The sequence below is a fragment of the Patella vulgata genome, chromosome 7, assembly GCF_932274485.2.
Source record: "Patella vulgata chromosome 7, xgPatVulg1.2, whole genome shotgun sequence".
Taxonomy (NCBI): Eukaryota; Metazoa; Mollusca; class Gastropoda; family Patellidae; genus Patella; species Patella vulgata.
Genome location: NC_065885.2, coordinates 24,544,685 through 24,569,194, shown reverse-complemented (window position 1 = coordinate 24,569,194; position 24,510 = coordinate 24,544,685). Strand labels below are relative to the sequence as shown.

General features: G+C 40.1%; 1 protein-coding gene across 1 annotated transcript; it reads right to left on the bottom strand.

Annotated features, from left to right (window-relative positions):
• Positions 1-2,652: 2,652 nt before the first annotated feature.
• LOC126828637 (uncharacterized) lies at positions 2,653-22,035 on the bottom strand. The gene is made up of 10 exons (XM_050558523.1): positions 21,938-22,035; positions 20,741-20,787; positions 19,977-20,010; positions 16,590-16,768; positions 13,029-13,180; positions 12,272-12,417; positions 11,527-11,629; positions 6,068-6,221; positions 3,342-3,453; positions 2,653-2,931 (listed from the first exon to the last, which is right to left on the bottom strand). The coding sequence occupies exons 2-10, from the start codon at positions 20,771-20,773 to the stop codon at positions 2,675-2,677; spliced, it is 1,170 nt and encodes a 389-aa protein (XP_050414480.1). The 5' UTR covers positions 20,774-20,787; positions 21,938-22,035; the 3' UTR covers positions 2,653-2,674.
• Positions 22,036-24,510: the final 2,475 nt, after the last annotated feature.

The following is a 24,510-nucleotide window of genomic DNA, read 5'->3' as shown; positions in this document are numbered from 1 at the left end:
CACGCAGTGTGCCTTAAAGGGCCAATCTCGATGATATTTTGGAGAATAAAACTGCTTAAAGATACATTATAGGAGATTTTTATAAGGAGTTTGCCATTCTTGCTATAACAGTTCAAAAATAGATGATGAAAGAAGAATATGTTGAAAATTTCAGTCAAATTACTTTATTCTGAACATAGTTATCACCAGTGTAATTTTTTTACTAGAAATGGGATTGAATTCCATCTTCACCGATTCTTAGTATGGCCGATCCTTTGATTGATAGGCGTTAACTCCACCTACATAATCTCTGCTGTCTTTTGTCTGCTGTCATCATATCCGAATTTGTTTACCTTTTTGGATTTTTATAACAATTGGACAAAATGATTGAGTAAATTTTCATTCTTACTTGTATTTTGGGCATGCATTACATCAATTGAATATAGGACATAATATTTTAATACAATTATGATAAATCTATAGGTATACACCAGTGGCGTCGTCCCTATTGGGGAAATAAAAATATATTTATTGATATTATTAAGACAGAAGACCTGTCCGTCTGTATTAGTCATCACACGGTCTCCAGGAATTGTATAATTTGTCATTATCTGTGTTTAGTTTATTGCACTTTAAATAGTTTAGATGTCATTTGTTAAGGCATCGCTAAACAGCGACCTCGCTTCGTACACTGTCATTTAGCCTCGATCCGGGAGTATGACGTCAACGTAATGGTTAATCTCCGCTCACAATTAAATCAGTCAACGAAATCCCGTTTAAATCCAAGCTGAATCCAAGCCATCCATGGGTCTACAGAGTTGATTTTGTGCTTGTGTAAATAAAGATCTAATTTATAATTTCTATGACATCTGAAGCCTAAAAAAAGACTTGCAATAACCAGATTTAGCTCTTGCATAATGTATGTTTAATTTTATGTTAAAATCCTCTACTTTGGGCCGAGCAACTAACTCAATATACGCGATACATTTTCAACAACTTAAACCTGTCCGTCTTTATCTGGAAATGGAGACCGGTGACTTATTTTATAAAAATAACGTGTAGTTGAAATTTATCATTCATAACCAAGTACAGGCCACCCAATAAAAAAAAAATTGACCCGAAATCTTAAAAGGGTTACTTGTCCAGATAAGCAGAATTTTGAGAAACGCTAAATACACCATTCCTCTATATTTTGACGTTTAAATTTCATACGTACACGGACTTATTCCTGAGCCTTAAAATCGGGATGGTCCCTTTAAGGGAAATCTTGCCAGGACAGCAAGTGTCAAGGCGGTTACAGGGACAATAACACTCTTGCTGGCTTGAAAGCTCCAGAAAATAAATAATATCTCTATCTAAGTACTAGATGTTTAAGTGTCCTACCTGTTGTGTAAATTATCCATTACATCCTATTTTACTTGTCCAGAGGGTTCGAAAATATTTTTAAATTGAAGTTTCATTTGAAAAGTTTTACGTTAGACGTTTCAAACCATTATGTTGAATTTTTCAAAATTTTTAAATAAGGTGTATTAAGATGAAATTTGTATCATCAATTAATTGAAATATTCTAAAATAGTACAATTTGTTGACCAGAATAAAGATTGGGACATATTATTCAGTTACAAGAGTGGTATTGAGCCTTTAACAATGAAATTTTGTTTGAAGTGTTTGCCAGGGGAGTAAATCTATATATATATATGTGACTGTCGTTTGTCTGTCTGTCTGTTCGGGGTTGGCTACACTAGGTCTGCCCCGAGTCTGAAATTTGGGGTATAGGGGTAGCTCGGACCGGGGAGTAACATAGGCCAGTTGGCGTTAGTCTACCACTTCCGGTTTCGGAGTTATGACCCCTCGAGCGAAGCCGGTCTGTTCGGGGTTGGCGGCTACACTAGGTCTGCCCCGTGTCTGAAATTTGGAGTATAGGGGTAGCTCGGACCGATGAGTGACATAGGCCAGGTGGCGTTAGTCTACCACTTCCGGTTTCGGAGTTATGACCCCCCGAGCGAAGTCTGTTCGGGGTTGGCGGCTACATCTGCCCCGAGTATAAAAATAAAATAAAACCAAGTACGAACAATCCAAACCATAAAACAGAATTCGAAGTCCTAAAAAACGTTATAGGCAAAATAGTGTATTCAAGCAAAATAGTGTAATCAGCAAATGGACTGCTCCTCGTGTACAAAATACACGACAAACAGTGGTAACAGGTGTCAATTGTTAATTGTTTTTCAAAAATTAAAATAACTGGAATTTAGCATTGTCACGTTAAATATAGCAGTCACTAAAGTCAAATTTATTATGCCCGAAAGTACATGGGTGGCTACTGGTGTATGAAAGGTGTTTTCAGTTGTGCATGATTTACCGAAACCTCGACCATACGGTCTGCTTTTTTGGTCCGTGTTGTCCAGAATACATGCATTTTGTCGGTGGTCTTGCCCTTACAGTTCTGCTAATTGTACAATGAAAGAAATCGGGAAAATATCTAAAAGCTGCTGCCCAAAATTTAAGTTCTTTCTTCTATCTCGGACAGAGTTTGACAGTGGGGATTCAGACATTAATGACAACCGTTGCGTAAATGCCGCTGCCAAACACAAAACATCACAGCTTTGGTATCGACATTGATAGAAGGCGATGGTATCAGCGTAAGAAGTCTAATTTTCATACAAAATCAAACCATTTGGGATTAATTCCAATTTTATTAAGACGCCATTTTACATTTAAGTATCAGGTTATGAGTCTGGTGGATTTTAGACAAAATAAATGTCGTCAGAATTATTGTTGACACGAGAACAATGCTTGAGGCAATAAAGATGGCGGAAAAAAAAGTTGCTTTATGGGAATCATAATACAACGTTGACCTTTCCTTAATGGGCGATTCCACGTCAAATACAATCGATTTTTTCAAAGCAACAGACTCATCGGATTGAATCTTTTCTGAAGATGTACTTTTATTTCCTACAAAAAAGAAAAATATGATTAAAATTTGCGAGAAACCCAACCAGCCACATTTTTGTATTTCAATCATTTCTTGGCTTGAAATGGGTATTCACAGTGAGTAATATAACGTAACCCCCAACAATTCCATTTGAGCAAAAACTTCTATTGCAGCTTAATAATATACCAAACAGTCGGGTGTTCAGACCCCCGCCACCCCAAAACAGTCACAAGTTTGTTTCTGGCCGCGACAAATAAAGCGCAACATTAACAGTTAAAGAGACATTAGTGCTTTGGAGATTTTATCTTAGACTGGCTGTGACTAGACTTTGTCGTAACATAGGGGGTATCCTAATTAGATTGTATGCAAGAGTTGTCCGTCACTGAGATATATAAACGCAGTTACCCCTATTGTGAAGAAAGATATTTACCAGGAGAAATAAGTAAATCTAGAGTTCCACTGAGATATGACGGCACCGCATCAGGGTTCCTAATACTTCTTTTGTTCTTTATAACAGTTTTCCTTGCAGCAGCACATGAATTCTGAAGTTCAGAATATACTGTTATTACATTCAATGACCGGTTGATCATGCAGTACCTGTGCAACAGTTGATGATCATGCCCAAACAGTTGTTGATCATGCCCAGACAACAGTTGTTGATCATGCCCAGACAACAGTTGTTGATCATGCCCAGACAACAGTTGTTGATCATGCCCAGACAACAGTTGTTGATCATGCCCATGCTACAGTTGTTGATCATGCCCATGCTACAGTTGTTGATCATGCCCATGCTACAGTTGTTGATCATGCCCATGCTACAGTTGTTGATCATGCCCATGCAACAGTCGAGTATGCCCTGCCCATGCAACAGTCGAGTATGCCCTGCCCATGCAACAGTCGAGTATGCCCTGCCCATGCAACAGTCGAGTATGCCCTGCCCATGCAACAGTCGGGTATGCCCTGCCCATGCAACAGTCGGGTATGCCCTGCCCATGCAACAGTCGGGTATGCCCTGCCCATGCAACAGTCGAGTATGCCCTGCCCATGCAACAGTCGAGTATGCCCTGCCCATGCAACAGTCGAGTATGCCCTGCAACAGTGGAGTATGCCCTGCAACGGTTGAGTATGCACTACAACAGTTGTTTCACTACCTATGCAACAGTTTATTGACCACCTATGCAACAGTTATTTATTGACCACCTATGCAACAGTTGTTTATTGACCACCTATGCAACAGTTGTTTATTGACCACCTATGCAACAGTCGTTGATTATGCACTACCTATATAACAGAAGAACCAACCTGCTGTTCACTGAAAAACCAACAGTTGTTTATTGACCACCTATGCAACAGTCGTTGATTATGCACTACCTATATAACAGAAGAACCAACCTGCTGTTCACTGAAAAACCAATAGCACCCTGGAGCCAGTTTACAGAGACATGTGACGTCTCCGCCCAATCTATTTCAAACTTCCACCATCAAGGTTGTTAGTATTTCGTTTGATCCGAATGACTTGGAACGCATTGGCCTCACGGGTGGAATATGGGCAATTGTAAAATTCATAGTATCAGCTATTTGCTTCTTTAATATACTATTCAAAAAAAGTAGGGGGATATTTGATTTTTAAGTGTTATTAAAGTCACCTAATGAAACTGACGAAGAAACAAATGACAAAATGAAATGAAGTTCACATTCATCGATTTATTCCAAATGATCGTTAGACTAAGTAAGGTACAGACTGACCATTATAAGGGTAAAATGATACCCGGGGTCAAACAGCAAAGTTACCACAGCATCACAACCAAGTCAGTAACGGGTAAATCCTCCTCTGTTTGCCAAACAAGCATTGATCCGACGTGGCATACTCCTAATGAGACGTCTAAGGTCATTTTGGTCCAGATTGTCCCATTCCTGTTGCAACGCAGCAGCAAGTTCTTGGACATTGGCAGGACGTTGTTGACGTTGACGTAACCTCTGTCCAAGCATGTCCCAGACATGCTCGATGGGGGAGAGGTCGGGACTCAGTGCTGGCCAAGGTAATGTGGTGATGTTCTGTTGTTGGAGGTAACCTGTAACGATCCTGGCCCTGTGACATCTTGCGTTGTCATCCTGGAAGATGAAACGGCACAACATGGACTGCCAAGATGTTGTCCCGGTAGTACTGGCCTGTAACACGCCCTGCAACAACATGTAAAGCCGTTCTTCCAGCAACAGTGATGCCTCCCCACACCATAACAGAACCACCCCCAAATCGATCATGTCTGATGACGTTAACGTCTTGGAAGCGCTCGTTTCGACGACGCCACACCCTCCTACGTCTGTCCAAAAAATCAACAGTGAACCTTGACTCATCTGAAAACATCACATTGCTCCAGCGTCGATTATCCCAGTGTTGACGATCCCTACACCAACGACGTCTTGCCTGAATGTGATGATCTCTCAAACAAGGGATCACGCGAGGACGTCGGGCGCGAAGGTGACCCCTATGCAGTCGATTCCGAATCGTCTGGCCACTCACTCTCACACCAGTGTCTGTTTGAAGACGAGCGCTGATCTGATTTGCTGTGATGACACGATTTCTCAAGGCCAAGGTACGGATAAATCGATCCTGGGCTTGAGTTGTCGCCCTTGGTCGACCTGAGCGTGGTCTGTCCTGTACAGATTGTGTATCACGGTATCTGGACCATAGCCTGCTTATGACAGACTGAGAAACATTCATCGTCCGCGCCACAACCGCCTGTGTTGTGCCGATCTGTAGCATGCCAAGGGCACGTAACCTTTCATTTTGGGTAAGCCGACGCATATCAAAATTTGTTTTCTGGTCACTAAAACAATTAAACTGATGTTTCCACCCTGGAATTCAATGCCACGATGACTGTAACATTCAAAGTCAGAGTCGTGCAAATCTTGGGTTGGACCCCCATGATGATCCCAAGCATCACCTGCATTCCATGCGGTAGCTATTGGTGCGTTTGGGCGTCACATGTAACTGGAAATGTTTCTTCTGTTAGGTTCTATAGTGACTTTTTTCGTAGTCATTTGCATATTTTAGTATTATGCCCCCAAAATCAAATATCCCCTACTTTTTTTGAATAGTATATTTGCAATTATATTTCTCAATATTTTGATATAAATACGTAATACTTGTCTTACCTCATTACAGGGTTTAGTACAAACCACAAAATCACAACTGATTTTAATTCCTTGTCGTTTATCCAGCCTAAAAAGTCGAAAGTTGGGACTATCTCCAATAAGACCGTTCATTGTAAAACCTTGCTTTTTTGTCCAAGGAAATCCTGTTCCACACCTAAAAATATAAACATTTTCAGTGACGGGTTAACTATGGAACCGGATGGTAAATTATACTAAGCAGCAAAAGAAACATCAGGTTGGTATGTTACTCTGAATAGACGCATTGTACAAAACGTGCCAAATGTTTTTATTGTATATTTGTGACCACATCTCCAACTTTACCTGAGCAATAAGGCTCCTTCCCAAACACAGAATTGAACCCAGGAAATGTTCTCAAAAACGCAACCCGACTTCTCAGATGGTAATGTGTTTTCCATGATTTTTATGTAACTCATGCTGCTCGTGCTGTTCACCGGGACCAGCCCTATAAAATGCACCCCGCATACCTGGTTGAATCATTCAGACTTCAACGTCAGCAGCATGCCATGACTTACGACAGCTCAGAGGAACCAGGCGCTTGGAAGACTCGACGCTGGCCACACTGCCCAAGCCGTTGCCAATCACTTCCAGGGTCAATGTTCGGACCATCTACAAGTTTCAGCAACGCTTTCAGGCAACCGACACTATGATCGCCCCCGAACTGGTAGACCAAGGGTTACCACAAGGCGACAAGACCATCATGTTGTGCGACAGCACGTGCAGAATGCCTTCACACAGGCATCTGATACAGCACGTCAGACAGTGGGAATACACGGAAGACCCTTAAGTACCGATACAGTGTGCCGTTGTCTCACCAGAGAGAACATCCATTGCTGTAAACCTTACCATGGACCGATCCTCACCATCGACGGGAACGTCTACAGTTTGCCCAACACCAGAACAGGCAATGGAGAACTGTTCTGTTCACAGATGAGTCGGCATTGCGTATCAACTGAAGATGACAGGACTAGAATATGGCGTTGACGTGGCCAGCGTTATTCTGACCAATTTGTCATGGAACGTGACTCATGGGGAGGAATCGGCCTGAACCAGAGGGCTCCTTTGGTGTTCCAAAATCTTGGTCCAGCGAGAAGAGGCGGCATCACAGAAGTGCGCCACATCGATCAAGCTCTCAGACCCCACGTCATACCATGGACCGTGTATAGATGAACAGGCAACGAGTCCCGTTTGTTGGATTCTCTGCCGCTCGCGCGAGACACGGCGAGATCTCAATGTCAACGGCAAATCAAGCGATGTGATTTTTGACATTGCGGGATTTTATACTGATTAATTTCTCGAACTCCTTGCAATTTACACGGTAATTTTTCAACCTGATAAGTATTCCTATCCGGTAGTGACGAATTTGTCCAGTTTGAAACTTTGAAATTTCCAAATGCAGCAGTTGAAAATTGTGAAATTATCGATTTCAATATTTTCGTAGGTTTTGTAAGCATTTTGGTTTTGCTTAATACTCCAAATTCCCGTATGTATGAAGGATTTTAAAATTATGAAAATAAAGTTCAGGTATAATACTGTCCGGAATGATGATTAATTGTGCAGAAGTAAAAATTAAAAGAGTGTTTAAGTAGATTTGTTTTTAAGAAGAACTCGACGTTTTTTTCTCGGATTCACATAGGCGCGTCCGAAGTAAACAAAGACGATGTGTTGATATATTTACACCCCAATCATCAGTTAGTAGTCTATCAATGTATGGGTTTCAAAAAAAAAAGAGTAGCAAGATTAATAAAAATATTATGAATTGATTTCTGTTTCTTTGCTTTTAAACTTAATACAGGTATTTGCGCGAGGGGAGCTAATTTAATTTAGTCACGATTGTCAGGTCTCTCTTTTGCCGCTGCACAGAATTCTAAAGGCTTCGTGGGCGTTGCCTGTCCATCTATACACGGTCCATGGTCATACCACATTGCGCACGTCATCGAAACAAAGTTTTCCAACATGACAACGCCAGTGCCCACACCACCAGGGTTACTCGGGACTTTCCACAGCAGAACGGTGTCAACGTTATGCACTGGCCAGCCATTAGTCCGGAATTAAACTCGATTGAACATCTTTGGGATGAAATTCAGAGGAGACTTAATAACGTCGTACCGAGACCAAACACAGCCGATGGATTGCGCCAGGTTTTTCTGAGAGTGTGGTTTCACGTGCCAATGGCGTCCATCAATCGTCTGGTCCACTCCATGTACAGACGCTGAGCTGCTGTTATTGACACTCGCGGTGGCCAAACAAATGAAATGAAATGGAGTTTAACGTCCTACTTTTCTGCTCCTAACCTGGGCTAATGAAGACGGGCATACGCCATACAGTGTGCTATGAGGGAAATTTTGCCCGGACAGCGGCACTACGGCCTACTCTTATATCGAATTCCAACTGCCAAGGGATCTTTTACGTGCACGCCAATGTGTACACGGGACCTCGGTTTTTCGTCCCATCCGAACGACTAGACAGCTTTCTTGTCAGCCCCTCCGTCCTGCATCACTGACAAGGGAGAACCACGCCGGAAAATCTGGATGAACTTTCTCGGCCAATGCAGGGATCGAATACCCGACCTCCAGGCTAGCGAGCTAGCGTCTTACCCACTTAGCCACGTGATACCCGCGGTGGCCAAACAAGATACCGATGTATAGACTGTGTACAGACTCTTAAACCTTCTCGTAATGTCTTGGAATTGTGATGAGAATTAATCACTAATGTGTCAACATACTGTTCACAAAATATTGCTTTGATTCATTTATCAAGTCGTTTTCTAGAATTATGATTGATTAAAGTGCCCCTCTGATTTTGAAATCGTACTCTGACGTTTTTTACTGTTTAGTATATACTATTCAAAAAAAGTAGGGGATATTTGATTTTGGGGGCATAATACTAAAATATGCAAATGACTACGAAAAAAGTCACTATAGAACCTAACAGAAGAAACATTTCCAGTTACATGTGACGCCCAAACGCACCAATGGCTACCGCATGGAATGCAGGTGATGCTTGGGATCATCATGGGGGTCCAACCCAAGATTTGCACGACTCTGACTTTGAATGTTACAGTCATTGTGGCATTGAATTCCAGGATGGAAACATCAGTTTAATTGTTTTAGTGACCAGAAAACAAATTTTGATATGCGTCGGCTTACCCAAAATGAAAGGTTACGTGCCCTTGGCATGCTACAGATCGGCACAACACAGGCGGTTGTGGCGCGGACGATGAATGTTTCTCAGTCTGTCATAAGCAGGCTATGGTCCAGATACCGTGATACACAATCTGTACAGGACAGACCACGCTCAGATCGACCAAGGGCGACAACTCAAGCCCAGGATCGATTTATCCGTACCCTGGCCTTGAGAAATCGTGTCATCACAGCAAATCAGATCAGCGCTCGTCTTCAAACAGACACTGGTGTGAGAGTGAGTGGCCAGACGATTCGGAATCGACTGCATAGGGGTCACCTTCGCGCCCGACGTCCTCGCGTGATCCCTTGTTTGAGAGATCATCACATTCAGGCAAGACGTCGTTGGTGTAGGGATCGTCAACACTGGGATAATCGACGCTGGAGCAATGTGATGTTTTCAGATGAGTCAAGGTTCACTGTTGATTTTTTGGACAGACGTAGGAGGGTGTGGCGTCGTCGAAACGAGCGCTTCCAAGACGTTAACGTCATCAGACATGATCGATTTGGGGGTGGTTCTGTTATGGTGTGGGGTGGTTCTGTTATGGTGTGGGGAGGCATCACTGTTGCTGGAAGAACGGCTTTACATGTTGTTGCAGGGCGTGTTACAGGCCAGTACTATCGGGACAACATCTTGGCAGTCCATGTTGTGCCGTTCGCACGACGTCATGGCCGCCGTTTCATCTTCCAGGATGACAACGCAAGATGTCACAGGGCCAGGATCGTTACAGGTTACCTCCAACAACAGAACATCACCACATTACCTTGGCCAGCACTGAGTCCCGACCTCTCCCCCATCGAGCATGTCTGGGACATGCTTGGACAGAGGTTACGTCAACGTCAACAACGTCCTGCCAATGTCCAAGAACTTGCTGCTGCGTTGCAACAGGAATGGGACAATCTGGACCAAAATGACCGTAGACGTCTCATTAGGAGTATGCCACGTCGGATCAATGCTTGTTTGGCAAACAGAGGAGGATTTACCCGTTACTGACTTGGTTGTGATGCTGTGGTAACTTTGCTGTTTGACCCCGGGTATCATTTTACCCTTATAATGGTCAGTCTGTGCCTTACTTAGTCTAACGATCATTTGGAATAAATCGATGAATGTGAACTTCATTTCATTTTGTCATTTGTTTCTTCGTCAGTTTCATTAGGTGACTTTAATAACACTTAAAAATCAAATATCCCCTACTTTTTTTGAATAGTATATATGGAACCTCGTATTAAGCGGCTAGCGATTTAGTGTTATGTATAGGATATTAACCTACCTGAGGTTGATATGGTAGTGTGTGGAGAAAGAATCGCAATGTTTCGTCAGTTTCATTAGGTGACTTTAATAACACTTAAAAATCAAATATCCCCTACTTTTTTTGAATAGTATATATGGAACCTCGTATTAAGCGGCTAGCGATTTAGTGTTATGTATAGGATATTAACCTACCTGAGGTTGATATGGTAGTGTGTGGAGAAATAATCGCAATGTGGACGAAAAGAAAATTCTGAAAGATGTCTTAGACATGGATAACCGATCTAAATACATGTATTTCGATAAGTACGCCGTCTATTTCGGTCATGAATGTTAGAAACTGTACCATAACAAATTTTAATTGTCAAAAGAATAAAAATTTATTTCTGTGGTTTTTTTGTATTATTTCGATCATCTACGTCATCAGCGGTTGATATGAGCCGAATATATTGACCTGAGATGACGTCATTAGCGGTTGATATGTCATGACAGGTTGTTATGAGATATAACTGCTATGGACATCAAAGTAAAAACTACCGCCAGTTGTATATGGAACAATATTGGTGTCAGTCATCACATAATGTGATAGAACTGGTTATGAAGATTTCAAGAAAGGAAGTGACGAACACAAAAGGAAAACACGAGTTATCCTTCTACATAACTGACTGAAGTGACGAGTGATAACATATACACGGGCGAATTTCTGCGGAGATAACACTGCATGGATTCTGATTTTTGACAGGTTTTTTTTCTTATTATACTAACACGTTTGAAGAAAAACATCAATACGGTCCTTTAGATTGTTTAACAGATTGGTGAACAGACGGACGGGGGTGGCGATTTACTTCCACATAAAAAGTGATATATACAAAGATCAAGAATTAAACAACAATGGTAGCTAGCATTAACGGGCGAGGGGAAGTCCAAGATTTTAACCGAGTACAGCTTACAGGACAGTGCGAAGGGCCGAGTACATATGGTATTATAAAAATCAAATGTAAATGTAATACCCATCAGACAATATCACTAATTGTCTACCGCCTTTATCTGGTTCGGCTACACATTGTACTGGCTGAAATCCAACCTCAGATGCGGAACCATCAGATTTGGCAGCTGCAATAAGAATACACCCATATTATCTTCCAGGAACATCCCCCAGGCGTTCGGCTGGCACGGAAAACTAAGACCCCGTGTTCACGTTGGCATGTACGTAAAACAACCATTAATAGTTGGAATACGTTAGAGAGTTGGCGTATGAGCCTCTGTCCGGCCAGAATTTCTCTCATAGTACATTATATGGCGTATGCCTGTCTTCACTAGCACTAGGGGGTTGGGACGGCCTAGTGGTCTAGAGTGCCTCGCTTCGACCTCTAGCTGGCCGGTCACCGCTGGTTTGCGGCTGTGGTTTCGATCCCTGGTATGAGCGTATGTGGCTTGGAGATAGGGGCGCCTTCTCAACCTCGTGGGTTTACTCCGGGTACTCCAGATTCCTCCCACAGGAAAGATGCGCGTGCGCCAAGACAATAAAAAAAAAATATATAATAAGTCTTGTCTGCGATATCACCTTCGGTGGAAGCGGACGTTAAACACTATGAACAACAACTAATCAAAACTTGATCACCACACAAAAACAAATATACATACTGTGGTGAGTATAGAAGATTGTTCAGTTTTAATGGCATTAACTACAAACCATTTGTATCTGTAGTAAACAGTGAACACATTTTGGACTATGGAAGGCATGGTTTAACTTACGGCTCATTTTAGCTCTCATCTTGACAATTCTTTTTTCTGCCACGGCTCCTGTTAGAGCATTTCCCATGATGTTGGTTAAATAAACCGTGAATACAGATTTAGCTTTCTTCGCTTTGTTGTACAGTTGCATTAATGGTGGTTTATATCTAAAATAATATTGACAATACATTTTTTAAAATTGGCATGTCTTGAAATCGATGAAACGGTCAACGCTAACTGTGGGAAGGGATGCAAGGACATCTCTATATTTTCATGTAAGACATAGCCGCCAAACATTTATTTTTTAACCATAGGGGCTATAGTGCAATGTACATCTGTTGTGATGCTCTGTAGTGTGCCATTACATTTGTATATATTAAAAGATACACCAGCGGCTGCCAGGCAGGATACGCCCACATTTTCGAGAGATGGATAGAGAACAAGCTAAAAAGAAAGTGATTTTTCCTACAATCAAGGGCCATAATTCAGGAAATCGGGACTAATCGTAATAAATCAGTAACATCTTTACCATAGTAAATGCGCCAATGGTTAATAAACGTATCATGTTTGAAGCCACTGCTTCGGGAATATGACGTTCAATGGAAAGAGAAAATGTCGAATAACTGAGGTCAGCTTTCGTGTTCATACAATCTCCCACAGAAACCATTCAAAACCATACTAAAAACATTTGGTTGGAAAAACCTCACAAAATTTAGCAATGAGCCAAGGCATCTTCACTTTTGGAAACAATCATACCACATATCTGTTAGCTACTTACTGACTGACGATTTCGTATTTTAGTTCAACTTCAGCAAATCTCATATAGTTACAAGCCACAATAAACCTTTCATCATCTGCACCTTCCACTTTTTCATGAAGAGTTCTTGTCTCAACATTTATAACAAAATTATCTCTATCTGGAGCAGATTGCTAAAGGATAAATCAAATCCGTAAATAATCGACAATGTGTAACCAGCAGGGTTCGGGTTAAGTGCATATACATGATTGAGTAAAATGTAGATGGATTGTCAGGCCACCCCATTTACAAGCTTAAAAGCAGCAAGTTGGACTTACGGCTAACAATATGTTCATCAACATCTTATTTTTCACTATCGACCTTAAACTTTGCCACTGACCAAAGTTAAAGGCTCAATACCACTCTTGTTGTAACTGAATAATATGTCCCAATCTTTATTCTGGTCAACAAATTGTACTATTTTAGAATATTTCAACATAATGGCTTGAAATGTCTAACGTAAACCTTTTCAAATGAAACTTCGATTTAAAAATATTTTCGAACCCTCTGGACAAGTTAAATAGGATGTAATGGATAATTTACACAACAGGTAGGACACTTAAACATCTAGTACTTAGATAGAGATATTATTTATTTTCGGGAGCTTTCAAGCCAGCAAGAGTGTTATTGTCCCTTTAAATTAGATAGGTTATTTATTGAAATGAAATAGGGTTTTACGTCCTAATTTTCTGTTCCGACTTGGCTAATGGGGGTGGGCATGCGCTATAATAAATTTTGCCCGTTCTAATCTTATATCGAATTATACTCGGCCAAATTAAAAACTTGACACTCGGGATTTTTGGGACTAGATTTTTAATATTTGGTTTAAGGCAACTATTTTAGTGTTATGTTGTGCACAGACGACCTTGACATCAACAGAAAGCAAGAATACGTCTCGCCGAAAGTCCTTGACATTGATAACGTTCGTGATGTCACAGTACCCCCCAAAATGAAATTCACAGATTTGGAGAACAATCGGAATAAAATGTTTAGTAACGGTTGTGGCCTCCTCTAGCGTCTCGTACTGCCACACAACGTCTTCTCATGGATCTCAGAACATTAGTAAACACTACCCGAGGAAGACGTCGCCACTGCTCAGCAAGAGCATGTTGAAGGTCCTGCAACGTCAGTGGTGGATACACTTGCTGACGAACACGTCGACCCAGTTCGTCCCAGATGTGTTCAATAGGATTAAGGTCGGGGCTAAGCGACGGCCAATCCAGGACTTGGACACCGGCATTTCTTAAAAAATTCTGGGTAGCAATTGCTGTATGGGGGTCGAGCATTGTCTTGTTGAAACGTTAGTCCAGGCCCATGTCTCTGCATAAACAGAACAACAGGTTGCAAAATCTGATCCCTGTACTGGACAGCATTTAAGTTCCCTTGGACAACAACAAGAGGAAAACGTCCATGTGCACAAAAAGAACCCCAAACCATGACGCTGCCGCCACCAAATTGGTCAACTTCTCTGACGCATACTTGAGCGTAACGTTCACCTCGTCTGCGGTACACTCGGACCCTGCTATCGGCAAATCTCAAAGTGAATCGAGATTCGTCACTAAAGACAACCGAATTCCACTGTCTTTGAGTAAATCTTATGTGTCTTGTGGCCCACACAAGTCGGTTACGGCGATGAAGAGGTGTCAATATTGGTCCATTATAGGGCCTCCGAGCTCGAAGACCAGCATCCTGCAAGCGATTTCGAACAGTGTGTGCAGTGACAAATCTGTTTCTAAGATGACGTAATCGTATTGCTTGATCTTCCTGAAGTGACGTCACACGTGGCGCTTCCGCCCTTGGGCGGTCGGCAATAGTTCCAGTTTGAAGCACTCTCATTCTAAGATTAATTATTGTATGGCGTGAACAATTAAAGGCTCCCGCAACAGTGACCACAGACTGACCAGCATAGAGCCTACCTATAGCACGTAGACGTTCTACATTTGAAAGGCGCGGCATTTTCTAACAATGAAAATAACAATTTTAATTTGTTTTTCCAGTTCAAGTTACGTGTGCGTGTTCAGTTTAAGCAAACTTGCATCGATTGACCTCACGAGTTTGTGTTTGCACGTGTTTTTCTGGGTTTTGATCTTTATATGCTCAAAAGTCACGTGATCCACGTAACTTTACAATTTTATGAAATTAAAGGCTTCTAACTACTTACTATCGTTAGAAACATTTTAAAATTTATTTGACTTACCAGAAAAAAATATTTGTTGAAATTCATCAGTGTCAAGTTTTTAATTTGGCTGAGTATATAACTGTCAAGGGTTCTTTTACGTGCACAACAATGTGTACTCGGGGCCTACGTTTCTAACTTCTTTAAATGTAAACTCGTGATGTGTACTTCTAAATACAAAAAAGTAATGAACAAGATATCCGAAATGAAATGGGGTTTAACGTCCTACTGTTCTGCTCCGAACTGGGTTAACGGAGACGGGCATATGCCATACAGTCTGCTATGAGGGACATTTTGCCCGGACAGCGGAACTACGGCCTACTCATATCGAATTCCAACTGTTAAGGGGTCTTTACGTGCACGCCAATGTGTACACGGGACCTCGGGTTTTCGTCCCATCCGAACGACTAGACAGCTGTCCTTGTCAGGCCATCCGTCCTGAACAAGGTATCCCACAGTCGATTATCTATCGTCACATTTCTGGCAACAATTTAAAATCTGTAATGGTGCATATAAACAGCGATCAAAGTCATAAATATGTTGTATGGCATCCAATTTTCATCTGTTTCCTTTTCGTGTAGAAAATTCAACTTGGTTTTAGTGACGTCCCTAATTTACAATCAAAACTTGATTACATTTTCCCTTTCTATGTGAAACGTTGTAGTTATGACCTCGAATTTCGATAAAACAAAGCACCGAAACAAAGGACAAAACAAGGTCGGCAGAGGAATATTTGGTTCGTGGTTAAGGTTTCCGACGACGGGGACAAGTTTGACCGTGCAGTTTCCAAAATACGATTTGGAAAACATCTATAGGGTTACCTCTTTCAGTCAGCTTGTACATTCACTTTTTAACTACTTCACCGTTACATAAATTATCAAAAATTACGTATTTTTACTCAACTTTAAGAAAACCTGGAAAAATTAAGTATTTTTACTCAAATTTAAGAAAACCTTTGAATACGGACCCTGATCAGTATTATTTCAGTCTTATTTTATACTATAATACTGATTACTATTATCAGTCTTTTTTTATTCTATAATACTGATTATAATTATTACAGTCTTATTTTATTCTATAATACTGATCACTAATATTACAGTCTACTTTATTTTATAACTATTACAGTCTATTTTACTCTAATATGCCGTTTACTATAATCATCTATTTAAACATTCATTATGCAAGAGTTAAATTTGCAGATTTCAGGTCTTACTTTAGGCCTGAAATGTTATCTAAATGTTAGAGGTTCAATTTGACTGAAATTTTCAGCAAATTCCCTTTACATTTTCTTGTTTAACTATTATAGTGAGAACTCCCAGCTCTTTATCTAATCTCCCATAATGTATATTCAACTGTAAACTTACAATAAATTTACAAGAATCTCCCTTCTTGTAGCCAACTGTTAAAGTAAAATCTCCCGTAACGTCCGTTTCTTTAAATCGACAGACTTGACCGATATCCGCAAACGCAAATACCGCTTTTGCATCCCCGCTGAAATGCAATGTAGCTGGTTTATTTGGGTAGGCACCACAGTCGACCTTTACTAAAATGAACAGAAAAACAATTGATTATAAAGACTATAGAAAAAATTAAATTTTCGAGGTCGATCAGAACAAATGATTGCTAATCAGAATCAATTTAGACCAGTTGTATGACGGGTTGCTCAGAATAATCGAGTAAACCTTTTAAAGTGGAATAATTAAAAAATTAAAATGTTGTACCGAAATCATTAACATTTCACATGTGGTACAATATGGATGTTTGACAACTTCACTTCAAATTGCAGGTCCACGCTAAAATAAATAGTATTTAAAATCAGCGGTTGCCAGACAAGATACGCCCACATTTCGCAAGAGATGGATTGAGAACGAGCTAAAAACAAAGGCGGTTTTTCGTACAATCAGGGGCCACCCATAATCCAGAACGTTATTGTCTGAAATGCGCAAATATCTTTGGGATATAAAGACATATTTTAAGTTTCATCAAAATCGGACCTTCGTATTACATACTTTTACACGTTTTGCGTACACAGAGCGGCCATTTTGTCGGGAAGTTCGTTTTGATTTTCCCCGTCATTATGGTCAAGAAGTGATATATTTAAAATGAAATGGGGTTTAACGTCCTACTGTTCTGCTCCTATACTGGGCTAATGAAGACGGGCATACGCCACACAGTGTGCTATGAGGGAAATTTTGCCCGGGCAGCGGCACTATCGCCTACTCTTATATCGAATTCCAACTGCCAAGGGATCTTTTACGTGCATTCCAATGTATACACGGGACCTAGTTTTTCGTCTCATCCGAAGGACTAGACAGCTGTCCTTGTCAGGCCCTCCGGCCTGCATCACTGACAAGGGGAAACCACGTCGGAAAATCGGGATGAACTTTCTCGGCCAATGCAGGGATCGAACACCCGACCTCCAGGCTAGCGAGCCAGCGCCTTACCCACCTAGCCACCGTGGATCCGATATATTTAAACAGTTTTTAAAATCGAAAAAAAAACTTGTGACCTCTCGAGAATCCACACACTGAAAAGCACGATTTTTCGTACAATCAGGGGCTGTAATCCAGGAAGTTAGGGTCTGATATGCGCAAATAGCGAAAGGAACCAAGATCTTTGGTACATAAACATGTATTTTAAGTTTCATCAAAATCGGATAACAAGTGACATCTAGAGGTTCCACAACCTTGGTATGGCATACTTTTACACTATTTACGTACAAGGAGCCGCCATTTTGTCAGACAGTTGCAGTCAGATTTTAACGAAATTCGAACTCAATCGTCATTAGAGTGTGACGGTGATAAATTTAAATGTTTTTTTTTTTAAATTGGATAAAAATTGTGATATATTTAAACGGTTTTCAAAATTGAACACAAATTTTGACTTCTAGCGGGACCACAAGCTAAAAACGCGTTTTTTCGTACAATCAAAGGTCATATTCAATACTTCAGGAAGTTACGTTTCGATATGCGCGAATATCGACAGGAACCAGGATCCTTGGGCTATAAACATGTATTTCAAGTTTCATCAAAATCTGATCAAAATTGTGACCTCAAGGAGGTCCACAACTTTGATATACCATATGTTTACACTATTTGCGTACGATTTTCACGAAATTCGAACTCGACCAACGGTGTAATGATATGTTCTTACGGTTTTTTAAATCATAATAATTTTGACCTCTAGAGAGACCACAAGCTAAAAAACGCGATTTTAAGTACAATCAGGCGCCATTATTCAGGAAGTTACGTTCCGATATGCGCGAATATCGACAGGGACTAAGATCTTTGGGTTATAAACATGCATTTCAAGTTTCATCAAACTCAGATGCAAATTATGACCTCTCGGGTGTCCACAAGTTTAAAAAACCAGCGGCTGCCAGGCAGGATACGCCCACATTTTCGAGAGATGGATAGAGAACAAGCTAAAACGTAAGTGATTTCCTACAATCAAGGGCCATAATTCAGGAAATTACAATTCGATATGCGCGAATATCGAAAGGAACCAAGATCTTTGGGTTATAAACTTACATTTCAAGTTTCAACAAAATCGGATAAAAATTGTGACCTCTATATGGTCCACAACCTTGATATACCATATTTTTACGCTATTTGAGAATGAAGGGCGGCCATTTTATCGGTCAGTTTTGGGCCGATGTTCACAAAATTCAAAATCAGCCGTCCTTAGGGTGTAATAGTGATATAATAATACGATTTTTTAAATCGGATAAAAATTATGACCTCTATAGGGTCCACAAGCTAAAAACGTGATTTTTCGTACAATCAGGGGCCATAATTCAGGAAGTTACGGTCCGATATGGGCAAATATCGAAAGGAATCGAGATCTTTGGGTTATTAACTTACATTTCAAGTTTCAACAAAATCGGATAAAAATTGTGACCTCTATAGGGTCCACAAGCTAAAAACGTGATTTTTCGTACAAACAGGGTCCATAATCCATGAAGTTTCGATCCGATACATGCCAATATCGAAAGCAGCCGAGATCTTTTGGGGATAAACCTATATTTCAAGTTTCGTCGAAATCGGATAAGAATTGTGACCAGTAGAGAGTCCACAAACAATTGTGGACGGACGGACGGACGGACAGGGGCGACGGCATAATACGTCCACATGAAAATGTGGGCGTATAAAAACGTGATTTTTCGTATAATCAGGGACCATAATCCATAAGTTATGGTCAGATAGATGCCAATATTTAAAAGAACCGAGATAGGAGATAGACCTTTATTTCAAGTAGTGTCAAAATTGAATAAAAACATGTGACCTGTAGAATGTCCACAAAAAAACTGGACGTCCGGACGGACAGGGGCGACGACAATGTACGTCAACGTGAAAATGTTTTCGGGGTAGGGTGGGCGTGGGGGCTTTTCCAGATGACATATGTTCTGAGATTGTAGCCGCCACTGATCTTTTTCGATAACGTCTATGGTAGATTGTTTTATATGAAAATTAAATTCGGAGTCATGCATCATTATCCAGTAAAAATTTCTTAATTCATAATTTCATCTCTTTATGATGTTTGGGGTACGTTTTAATGTTTAGAATAAAAAAGGGAAGTAACATGGCGAAATGGGGAGGACATGTTATGGATTTGAACAGGTATATTGATTATGCTCTAATGACAGGTGTCTTGTTAGTCCGAACAGCAGTCAAGTGATCCAGCAATACACCTGCTCTAACCTAAAATATATATTACAGTAGTTACGGATTATAAATATAAATCAAACTTACATTTGCCTGGGACGAAGGCAGCTACCGAGGAAACCTGTAAATATGGAAAAAATACATTAAAATTATACATTACATCAAGGCAAAGGGCGCTGCAGAATACACTTCACCAAGTTGAGAATCTTCATGAGTATGGGAACTTAAAACAAATTGAAAGACCTCAAAAGTCATTACAATTTTTTAAAAATAGCATAAAACCAAAACATAAAATAGAATCCACGAATTTACTACGACGAGGCTGGTGGTATATTGCTTCACATGAAAATACGCGGAGGGAGAAAATGGGGTTTATCGTCCACTCGACACAAACTAGGTCATTTCGGGACTAACATGGTTCAATTTTATTTCAATAATTCGCTTGCGCGTAGGGGTCTTTAGCAGTGGGAGGAAACCGGGGGACCCGGAGAAAACCCACGAGGTTGGACAGGCGACCCCACTCCTTATCACGTACAACCGGGGAATCGAAACCACACCAGTTGACTCAACGAGTGACCTAATGATACAAAATTGCAAAGGGGGAATATTCTGGCCATTGTCTGTCACAATCACACAAATGCACAGTATGGTAGAGTAGATAGAATTATTGGGCATAAACATACAATTTTCAGATGACACTTATTTACGTTACAAAATATTTGTTTAGACTACCACCCTGACTATTTTGCAGTCAACTTTGGTCCTTCAACTATTATTAAATACGGATTAGTATCGTCCACCCATCCGGATTTAAAAGTTTTTGTGACGACCCAGTTGATTATATAACTTACCAAAACGGCTAAAAATATCAAGAGGGACTCCATATTTATTTCATTCACTGAAAAAATAAAAATATACACTACTGGCAATACAATTTTTCACTACGAATTCTCGCGACTACAGATAAAACGATGATGTTAGTGACAGTTATCTCTCAATACTGATTTAATAATGTTGATAATTCATTATATTTTTCTGGACATTTTCATTTCAAGATTTTAACTTCAAGACTTTTTGAAACGTAGAAAATATTTTCATAAGAGTTCAAATTGTAAAATTAAGAAATTATTTTTTAATTTTAATATTTAATGATATATAAAAGTTACCGATAAAACGCCGAAAATGAAACAAAGTCAATTTTTTGTTTAACATGTTGATTTTGTGGATGAAATGTTGACATAAGAATGTAGAAACAAGAATCATTAGTTTAGAATGTTGCGTTCGTGTCTAAAATGTTCAAACTGGAATGTAGAAACTAGAATCATGAATATTGCCCCATTTGGTCTTCCATACACATAACATCCGCGTAGTTGATAGATTGTAAGAAATTAGGTATGCATTGCTGTTGGGAACAAGATTTAACTGAAAGGTTTGATGATGGGGGGTGGGGGGAATACTGTGAACTGACCCAAACTAGGTCCTCACGACATTGGTAAAATTTTATTTCAATAATATATTCTGCCGTGCAAAGGAAGAAGGCAGTATCTACACTAAGATTATGTTGCAGATACTGCCTTTCTCCTTTGTAGGGCAGTATTCACCTGTGCATTGGGGTTTTTAGAAGTGGGAGGAAACCGGAGCTAGAGGACCCGCATAAAAAGAACGAGGTTCGGCAGGCGACCCTACTACTTGTCACGTACGTTGTGGAATCGAACCCATGCATTGACAGAATTCATAAACTAAAGCTCACGCGTTAGACCATCCGACCATTCAAACCCCCTCTCCCGACTGGGAACGGAGAGCCATGTACTGACAGGTAGCAAAACTCGACAAAGACTTTCTAACAAATACAGCACATTGTTAAACTATTCAGGCTGTGTTCTATTCACTACGGCTACGACAAATTGAATGTTTGGTCAGCTTGATTATTTCGAGAAACGTAACGTCTACTATGCACTCATCATTATATTCTATAATTTAACATAATTAGTAAATTTAGTGCTTACCTTGTAATCCATGATATGGTTTTTAACAATAAATATACTCACCATTAGCTTTCCCAAGAAGTATTTGAAAGTCTGACCCGATTTCCGTGGCAGTCAATTCGAAAGTCCCAAGCAGTCGCACGTGCACCTTCTTATATCACGTGACATTTCCTGAAATTTAAAGTGACGCTATGGGGACAAAAAATGAAGATTAAATGAAATGGGGTTAACGTCCTAAAAACGCGATACTTCCAACAATAACAATGCTCAATTATTGAAGGAATTGGGGTCTTTGTGATATAAACATCAATTTAAAGTTTCATCAAAATTGGATCAAAGTTGTGACCTCTAGAGGGTCCACAACCTTGATATAACATACTCATACTGAATTAGTCGTTTTAGGTCTATGAATGCATTTATTTTTGTATTCATTTCTCGTCAGCCCTTGTTTTTGGTATTCAAAATGTAGGCCCAAAGGAGCCATTTAATTTAATATTCAAAATGTAGGCCTAAAAGAGACATTTAATTTAAAACATATCATATTGATATACCATATTTTTACGCTATTTGAGAACGAAGAGCGGCCATTTTGTCTGTCAGTTTTGGGCCGATTTTCACGAAATTCGAACTCAGCCCTCCTTAGGGTGTAACGGGGATATAATAATACGTTTTTTTAAATCGGATAAAAATTATGACCTCTATAGGGTCCACAAGCTAAAAACGTGATTTTTCGCACAATCAGGGGCCATAATTCTGGAAGTTAAGGTCCGATATGCGCGAATATTGAAAGAAACCGAGATCTTTGGGTTATAAACTTACATTTCAAGTTTCAACAAAATCGGATAAAAATTGTGACCTCCATAGGATCCACAACCTTGATATACCATATTTTTACGCTATTTGAGAACGAAGGGCGGCCATTTTGTCTGTCAGTTTTGGGCCGATTTTCATGAAATTCGAACTCAGCCGTCCTTAGGGTGTAACGGTCATATAATAATACGGTTTTTTAAATCAGATAATAATTTGACATCTATAGGGTACACAAGCCAATAACGTGATTTTTCGTACAATCAGGGGCCATAATTCAGGAAGTTACGGTCCGATATGCGCGAATATCGAACGGAACCGAGATCTTTGGGTTATAAACTTACATTTCAAGTTTCAACAAAATCGGATAAAAATTATGACCTCTATAGGGTCCACAACTTTGATTTACCATATTTTTACGCTATTTGAGAACGAACGGCGGCCATTTTGTCTGTCAATTTTTGGCCGATTTTCACGAAATTCGAACTCGGCTGTCCTTAGGGTGTAACGGTGATATAATAATACGGTTTTTTAAATCGGATAAAAATTATGACCTCTATAGGGTCCACAAGCTAAAAACGCGATTTTTCGTACAATCAGGAGCCATAATTTAGGAAGTTACGGTCCGATATGCGCGAATATCGAAAGGAACCCAGATCCTTGGGTTATAAACTTACATTTCAAGTTTCAACAAAATCGGATAAAAAGTGTGACCTCTATAGGGCCCACAAGCTAAAAACGTGATTTTTCGTACAAACAGGGGCCATAATCCATAAAGTTTTGATCCGATACATGCCAATATCTAAAGTAGCCGAGATCTTTTGGAGATAAACCTATATTTGAAGTTTTGTCAAAATCGGATAAGAATTATGACCTGTAGAGTGTCCACAAACAATTGTGGACGGACGGACGTCCGGACGGACAGGGGCGACGACAATGTACGTCCACATGAAAATGTGGGCGTATAAAAAAAACATTTAAATTTATCACCGTCACACCCTAATGACGATTGAGTTCGAATTTCGTTAAAATCTGACTGCAACTGTCTGACAAAATGGCGGCTCCTTGTACGTAAATAGTGTAAAAGTATATCATACCAAGGTTGTGGAACCTCTAGATGTCACTTGTTATCCGATTTTGATGAAACTTGAAATATATCTTTATATCCCAAAGATCTGAGTCTCTTTCGATATTTGCACATTTCAGACCGTAACGTTCTGGATTATGGCCCCTGATTGTACGAAAAATCGCTTTTGTTTTTAGCTTGTTCTCAATCCCCCTCTTGCAAAATGTTGGCGTAACTTGCCTGGCAACCACTGGTTTTAAATACTATTTATTTTAGCCTTTAGTAAAGAACTTACTAAATTGATATCTTGCCGTCTGTATGATCATGCGGATAACTTACTGTGTGATTCTCAGTACACTGCTAAAACTTGGTGTGAGCAGGCCACCTATGCACGGTGGTGAATTTAACGGGCCATAATGTTTAACATTGTTGTCAAACTTGAAACAATTAGAGAAGCTCCTAGATGACGCACAGGTTGGTGATGCCGGACGTGACTTAATTAACGCGTTCGAAACATTTAATCGGATGAGGATTTAATGATTTGGAAACAAGCTAGAACCCACTAATTGTAAGTAAAGGTGAAGAAGCTATTTTTGGAGAGCAGATTCCGCACCTATATAAAGGCCGCGTATAGCTGTAACTATCATATGACACTATAGGTGAACGTTGGCGTCAATCCGGAATATTTTATGATATCAACAATTATTATTCTGAATCCAAAAAATCGGACCAGACTTTGAAGACCCTCAGATACGGCTTCGAA

What these genes read in the sequence shown, in the direction of transcription:
- LOC126828637 (XM_050558523.1), bottom strand. Translation starts at nt 20,773, where the DNA reads ATGGAGTCCCTCTTGATATTTTTAGCCGTTTTG. An exon ending in TGCCTTCGTCCCAGGCAAAT is followed by an intron (nt 16,769 to 19,976) that starts GTAAGTTTGATT and finishes TGTTCATTTTAG; the next exon opens with TAAAGGTCGACTGTGGTGCC. An exon ending in GAGATTCTTGTAAATTTATT is followed by an intron (nt 13,181 to 16,589) that starts GTAAGTTTACAG and finishes TTTATCCTTTAG; the next exon opens with CAATCTGCTCCAGATAGAGA.